General features: G+C 40.9%; 1 protein-coding gene and 1 long non-coding RNA gene across 2 annotated transcripts; one reads left to right on the plus strand and one right to left on the minus strand.

Moving 5' to 3' along the window:
- The first annotated feature begins 907 nt into the window (after window positions 1-907).
- On the plus strand, window positions 908-3330 carry LOC112554656. The gene is made up of 2 exons (XM_025222585.1): window positions 908-2572; window positions 2763-3330. The coding sequence occupies exon 1, from the start codon at window positions 1168-1170 to the stop codon at window positions 2230-2232; it is 1065 nt and encodes a 354-aa protein (XP_025078370.1). The 5' UTR covers window positions 908-1167; the 3' UTR covers window positions 2233-2572; window positions 2763-3330.
- A 447-nt stretch (window positions 3331-3777) lies between these two features.
- Window positions 3778-4859, minus strand: LOC112554516. The gene is made up of 3 exons (XR_003097241.1): window positions 4542-4859; window positions 4144-4286; window positions 3778-3837 (listed from the first exon to the last, which is right to left on the minus strand). It is a non-coding gene; the product is annotated as an uncharacterized LOC112554516 (long non-coding RNA).
- Between the last annotated feature and the right edge of the window lie 3009 nt (window positions 4860-7868).

Genomic DNA, 7868 nt, shown 5'->3' on the forward strand with positions numbered 1-7868 from the left:
TCAAGTACAAGTCGACTTAACAGGGTCCGACTTAAAACACTCCATGCAGCGCGGCCCCGAGTGGACAGACGGTCATCAACCCTGTCCTCGCTCTTGTCATCGTTTCCTGAGTTATCGCTTGTTCTCACTTCCACTGCCATCGTGAGTTACGTGAGCGTCTGCCGACACCGCGCGTCAGGTGACGTTCCCAGGTCACGTGATATTGATGGCGGCGGGGGTCCTGAAATATCGGTCGGGCTTCCGGTCGGATGTGCGCGCAACCATATCGATCGCTTGCTGTCTCGGCGCGGAGGTTGACGGGAAGACCACTTCCTGTTGTTCGCTTTTTGAAGACCGCGGTGCGATCCACGCTGGTCACGTGACAAACCACGTTGTCACGGGGGGGGGTGTGAAACTGTGGGTGGGGGAGGAGTGGGGAGGAGGACAAATGACTTGTGTTTGCGCGGCTTGGGAAGTGACCCGTCCGCAGCTTGGTGACAACAGGACGATGATCGACGGGCTTGTCCAGGAGCCCAACACTTACATCGTCGATGGCTTTGTGGTTGACCAACGACCGTTAAAATCTCCTCAGGATGACAGGCAGTCAGTTATATCGCACATCCGGTCAGACTCTTCTTGTTTGGTTAGCAACCAAACATCACTTACTTAGTGACTGTTATTGAGATAATTGTAGTTACAATGTTGCGCGTTGTCAAATGTGTTATTTTGTAAATAAATGGCTTCTCTAACCTCTTATTAAATTATTCTTGTAAATTATTGTAAAGAATGTTGAAAACTACGGCAAATAATGTACATATGTGTTTGTGGGTGAGTTTGCTATCCTTGATCCTTCTACTCTCAGTCACAACAGTTAACAAAGGAATCTACTGGAGGAACATCTGACCAACGGTAGTTGGTGAGCTGTGCTCAGTGGAGGTAGCACCTGTGTTTTCGAGCTCTATGATTTCTTGCTGAACTTTTGGATAATTACTATTGTTGTGGTGTAATAGTGCCATGGTTTTTTTCCCTCTTGGAAGGATTTGAAGTGCTGATCCACCGGATATAAGTTTTATGTGCCTTGTGCGAAATTAGACCTAGTCTACCTGATTTCTCACGTCGTCATACCGGCCCCTGCGCTGCGTAAGTTGTGCGCTAACCTCCCTTTGACCCAGTATTAGCAGTGTTGCTATGTCTTTCCGGGGGAAAGCAAAGAAAAGTTTGTTCTCATCACCCTTTTCTGCTAGCAAGGAGAACCCAAAGAAACTGAAACTAAAAACCGCGACGCCGTCTCCCTCCTCATCCTCGTCATTTTCACCAGCTTCTGTGCATGTTGCCAGTATGCCCTCTACCTCTGCATCAACGGTAAAAGCTGCAGGAAACTATGGAAACTATGGAGGCGGTCCTTCGTCATTCCAGGATGAGATCCTTTCGAAAGTAAATGAGGCATTGTCAATCTTCAAACCTGCGAGTGGTGATGAAAGTGATCATATTGGGAAAATGATTCCCATCCTCGCGACAGCTCTATCCGTTATGGTAGGGGAGGTAATAAAAGGCGTGACGGCCGAGCTCGACAATCGCTTACACAGAGCCACCTCGTTACAGGCACAACAACAACCAGGGAGTGAAAGACTACTAGCTGCTGTACGTAAACTGACCTACGAAAACGATAGGTTGCAGCAGTACAGTCGTCGTGAATCAGTTAGAGTGTTTGGTATTCCGCTGAATGAGGGAGAGACGGCAGAACAAGTGGAGCAGAAAGCAATCAAAGTACTCAAAGATACTGGAGTAGACGTCTCTGCTACTGACATTGCTGTGGTCCACCGCGCAGGAAAGGCAGCCAGGGGGACCCGACCTGTGCTGGTCAAGTTTGTCTCTAGGCGCAAAAGGAATGAAGTGATGGTAAAGAAAAAGAATTTAAAAAGTAAACCCGGTTACGAGCGCACCTTCATCAACGATGACATCACTCCTCTTCGCGCCAGGCTGCTCGGTTATGTCAAGAGACTGGGCTACATGGGGTGGACTATAGACGGCAAAATAATGTGCACCAAGAAATCTCCTCCTGGACTTTCCCCTGCAGATCATCCAAAACCAATAGCGATCGAGACCCCAGATGACCTCTTCAAGCTTGGGGTGAAGGCTATTGACTACGCCTCTCTTGGATTGGAGTATCTGTCCGAGTCACCGGCAGCGAGTATCTTCCTTGAACCTGAAGATGAAACCCTTACGACCGATCATCAGTGGCGTGTTGCATAGCACGTAGCGAATCGAGCGAAGCTAGCCTAGCGAATCTAGCGGTTAGCGAAAGCTAGCGGTCCCTGTGCAACGCAGTGTAGCCGGAAGCCAGAGTTTCAAGATGGCCGACTTAAGGCGAGGTTTGAGTGAAGTCTTTGTTTTGCAAGCTACACTCCGCCGTGCTGTAGCCAAGCCGTCGCAAATAAATATCAAGCTTGCGGCCCACCTGTCCACTGAAAGTAAATCAGGACAATAATGAAAATTCCAATGCCCACATGATCGGTTTCGTCGAAGTCATCGTTCCAGGATACTCAACATGCCAGTTCAAATCTCACTTCGAATGTTGCCGGACGCCTTTGATGTAAGTTAACGTAATAAAATAAAGTAAAATGTAATAAACTTAATGAAATATAAATATAAATGCCAAAATCAATTTTAAGGAATGTGAACGTCCAAGATATATATATATGCATAAATGTATCCACTAAACATATCTATAATAATGCTCACACACTTAAACTTTCATAGAGATCTTTTGTGAAATTTTTCAGGCTCTCCAGGCTTGGATTGAGCCTCATCTGCCACAGCAACGTGGTTCAACAATAGAACAAACCTGCTTGCCATCTTGTGGTTACTGGCACCAAAATCACCCTCCAGAATATATTCACCTATATTTGCCATACCACGTCTATAGCAAAGCATCCATCATCAGTGTCTGCTTTTCTCTTCCACCAACATTTATTATTTCATTATATAATTTGAATATTTTGCATAAATATATCTTGCATTTGTATCAACACCCATAATTTCTTTCCCCATGCAAATTGAGTTCTACATGTCTTTGTGTCACCATCATTAATAAGTTGTCCACCATGTGCATATATTATATGATATGTGCATTTATATTTATGGTTGGTGCGATTTTGCAGTTGTGCTTATATGTTGTCTACATACTGAAGTTGACACAGCAGCAAAGTATTGTCATACACCATATGGCTGTGTATTTTTTCATCACTGTGTACAGTTCTCTCCCAGCAACCTTTATTATTTCCATTGCATAATTTGAATTTTTTATACATATCTCTTGCATTTGCATCACCACTATGATTTGTTTTTATTCGTGTAAATTGAGGAGTGTGTGTGTGTTTAATTCCTGTCACCATCCTTAATAATTTGCTTTGTCACCAGATGCATGTCATGTTCTGTGCTTTTCAAATGAACTAGAGTGTCACTTTTTGTGTTTAGCTTTGATGCAACACTTTTCCAGTTATAATTTCTCATTTGATTATCATGTAATGTGTTTATCATATAATAAATTTTCATTTGATTTTACTAATTCATGGTAGAAACAAGTGTGTTTCATTGTGTACATGATTATCAGGTAAATCAGGATTTTTTGGTTTTTAACGGTCACAGTGAAAAAGAATAAAGACATTTGTAAGGGCGTGTAAGTTTTTTTATTTAGTACTAAAATCAAGACAGTGACAATATTCTTTATTCAGTAGGGTCGTACTAATAACCGATACTGGGAGAGGTGAGGAGTCTCCTGAGACATTCCTTGCTGTTCTTGCTTCTTTGTAGGGGTGGCACATTGCTGGGTATTGGAGATCTCGGAGAGAGTGTTTACTGAAAAATAAATATTAATGAATTATGACCAATATATGGGCATGGAAAACCCAAATATGTCTAGCCTGTATGCCCATGGTAACTGCTCTTGCTGGAACAGTGCATGAATACAAAAAGTTCCTAACTGAGCTTTTTACATATCTACTCATCTCTTTGTGGCAGAACAGACTTTTGTCACTACCCTCCCCAAATACCTGTAGGAAAAGAAGCATTAAACAATACTTGAACTGTCAAATGTTTTACTAAATATGGCTATAATAAAATTATGCTTTACTTGCTTATTTATGTTATAAATGGTTCACTCACCTTTTACACTCCCCAGTGATGATGATGTCAGTGGTGGGATGAACAAAGGGTCTCCTTCCAAGATTTCAGCCATTCTGGAATAGAAATTCCATCGTGATCTTCCCTGGCCCGTTTTCTTGTTGAAATCTAATATAGCTTTGTACCTGTTGGGATACAAGTACCAAACATGCTTACATATCATTATGTCTCCAGACTAATTTCACACGGCTACCAAAAAATCTCTACTAAAGCTTGGTTGATACTGGTGGGGTCTTGTTTACAGGTTAAATGAATGAATTGTGGTAACAAATAAATAAGAACTTGCACAACCTTAAAAACCTGCGATGTTTTGTTTCTCAGATCTATGGAAAAATGTTGCACTCTAAGACAGAAAGCCCAATGATTTTGTAGGAACTCACCATATTTTCATATTGCTCCATTTTTTTCTCAAGTGCTGCTGGAGCAAAGTGGCATCCTGAGGATGCCATTTCCGAAGCAATCCTCTTCCATACCTCTATTTTCAAGTTGGAATTGCAAATTGCTCCTTATGTTCAGCATAAGTGTCCATGAGGAAAAGTACTGCCCCCTTGGTCCATTGATTTCCCACATTCGTTTCTGTTAAAATATGAAATCAATTAATCAGGAATAAAAACAGGAAAATAAAAACCAGAATAACATAGTGATATGTTTAGTAAATGCAACAGTATCAGATTCAAACTTAAAGCTTTGATTCTAAACATCAAAGAATAGGGTAGTTGTACTATTTTATTCTGTTGGAAGGATAGTTCAATAATGTGCACAATATGTTCATAGCTGGGTTATTTGTGAAAATCATTAAAGCCTTCCATTATAACAGCTCTTCATGGCATTTATAACACTGAAAAATTACCTTTATCACCACCTTCAGCCTTTTCATAACTTGAGATAATAAATTTTGGAACTAGAAAGCAGAAAACTAAAACTTTAAACACACACACAAGAGGCCGGTACACGCGGAGACTGCAGATTGGAGGATACTGTCGGGGCTACAAGTTGTTATAAAATTACTCTCGCTAAACATGTGAATATTTTGTCAACCTTGATAATAGGGTATTTTAAATAGCAATCGTTAAAAGACACCACTTTGTACACGGCCTTAATCGTAAAGCTCGTACTCGGCAAACGCCAATCCGACTACACATTGTCTAAAATTGCTCCCGCTACACAAATAAATATGTTTCCACATAAATAATAGAGTATTTTTATTACTTATCATTAAAAGATACTTACCACTTTGTATCCGGTCCAATACTCCTTTTTAACGGGAGCATCAAAGAAACTCTCATCTGCAAACTTGAAACCGACAACAAAGTCGGCCATTTTGAATAGCAAGCGTAGGACCTCCAAAGGCCGCTAGCTTTGCTACGCTAGGGGTCTAGGTTCGCTAGCTTGTAGGGGCGCGCTCTTTACACTTCCGGCTAGATTGGCTAGCTTCGCTCGATTCGCTACGCCTATGCAACACGTCTCAGGCCTAGGCCAGCCCAAGGGGGGATAACTCTGTGTCTTGCCAACTAGCGAGCCAACAACGTACTGAACATTTGCGACCGGCATATGCACGTTATGACATTCCTTGCCGTCGTGGGCCTACGGTAGTAAGTACCTACCCTAAGAAACCTGTGGACTCAGTAAATCTTTTGTCCTGCCTTACCCTGAATGTATGTGGCGTTACCTCGAAGTTAACTTTCCCAGAACTAGAAGACTTGATTAAGTCATACGATATTTGTTGCCTGTGTGAAAGCAAGTTAGACAACACTGATTCGATCCACATTGATGGCTATGTGTCTTTCTACAAGAACCGTAGCAAATGCGTAAGAAGATCGGGAGGTGTTCTTATGCTAGTAAGGGAATCGCTCGCTCAATATGTAACTATTTTTGAAGAGCAATCTGGAAAAAATAATATAGATAGCGATAGTGTGCATTATTACTCTTTTGTTGATCACAAGATAAACCAGGATGCCTTATTTCTAAAAGTAAAAAAGGAAGCCATAGGACAGGATATTATGTTTGTGGGCATGTACATACCACCTGAAGGGTCACACTATGTAAATTTAGATGCATTTAGTGAACTCGAGGAGACCCTTCTTGCTCTTAAAACAGAACATATATGTATAATGGGAGACCTAAATGCTAGAACTGGGCAAATCTCAGAAAACCTGAGTGATGAACCACTGAACCCTGATTGTAGTCTCAATAATTATTATGATCTACCAAAACGTGTCTCCCAAGACAAAAGTACTAATAACAATGGTAAAAAACTAATTGAATTATGCAGAAACCTAAACCTTGCAATTGTCAATGGAAGAGCAGGTCCCGACAAAAACACAGGAAAGCTTACCTGTAAAAACTCAAGCATAGTAGATTACTTCATACTGTCTAGAGAACTCTTTAATATAATTGAAGACTTTAATGTCCTAGAATTTAATGAGTTATATTCTGATATTCACTGTCCACTAGAACTCCACCTCAAACTACCTTCCAAACAAAACCTTCAACCCAAAGTACTCCCATTACTAAATGATGATAAAGTAAAGAAGGACACAACACTAAAGAAACCCAAATGGAAAAACAGAATGAAAGATGACTTTATTAGTTCCCTAGATTCAAACAAGATTAGCCACTTAACAAATGAAGTCAACGAGCTGTTACAAAGAAATCATGAAGTAGACTTACACAAGATTGATGCACTAACCCAAGAGGTATGTAATATTATGCTGGATAGTGCTAGTAGATGTGGCCTACTCCCTTATGCCAGCAACCCAAAGAAACAGCAAGTCCCTAGTCAAAAACTTAAAACCAAACCATGGTTTAACCCCAGCTGTCGCAGGAAAAGACGCGAATTCTTTAAAGCACGGCGCCAAGCGAAAACGTGTAACAACCCAGAATCCCAATCACGCATGAATAGAGCTGGACATGATTACAAGAGAGAAATAAGAAAGCAGTTTAAACTCTACCAGCAAAAATGGTTTAGGAAAATTAGACACTTAAGAAGTAAGGACCCAAAGGTTTTCTGGAACATTCTGAACAAGAATAACAGTGATAAAATAAAGAAGGAAACCCCAACCTGTAATGAATTTTTACAGCACTTCATGGAGATAAACAATCCTGGCAATTACACACCTGAAACTGACCTACTTGTGAATACCACTGAAACTAGCAATAACTATCTCAACAGTGAAGTAACAGAGAGTGAGGTTGCTAATTGCCTAAAAAAGCTAAAAGGAAATAAAGCTTGTGGAAATGACAATATAATAAATGAATTCTTAAAATTTTCTCAACCAAAGACTCTGACCCTATTCACAGCCCTCTTTAACCTCATATTAGCAACAGGTCATGCCCCCACAGAATGGGCAACAGGTATTATAACACCAGTTTTTAAAAACAAAGGAGAACAAAGTGATCCAAATAACTACCGTGGCATTACAATCCTTAGCTGTTTTGGTAAGCTATTCACAAGTGTCCTTAATGTACGCTTAAAACATTACCTAGAGGAAAATGATCTCATAGGACAGGAACAAGCAGGCTTTCGGCAGGGGTTATCCACCCTTGACCACCTATTCACCATGCAAAGCATCCTCGAAATTTTACTAAGTAGGAAAAAACGAGTTTTCTGCGCGTTTATAGATTACCAGAAAGCATTCGACAAGATAGATAGAACTTACTTGTGGGAAAAATTGCTAGATCTTGGAGCCAAGGGAAGATTCATGAAT

Source organism: Pomacea canaliculata, linkage group LG13, assembly GCF_003073045.1.
Source record: "Pomacea canaliculata isolate SZHN2017 linkage group LG13, ASM307304v1, whole genome shotgun sequence".
NCBI lineage: Eukaryota > Metazoa > Mollusca > Gastropoda > Architaenioglossa > Ampullariidae > Pomacea > Pomacea canaliculata.

Bases quoted from the DNA above. Each gene is read 5' to 3' on its own strand.
- LOC112554656 (XM_025222585.1), top strand. From the start codon at position 1,168: ATGTCTTTCCGGGGGAAAGCAAAGAAAAGTTTGTTCTCATCACCCTTT.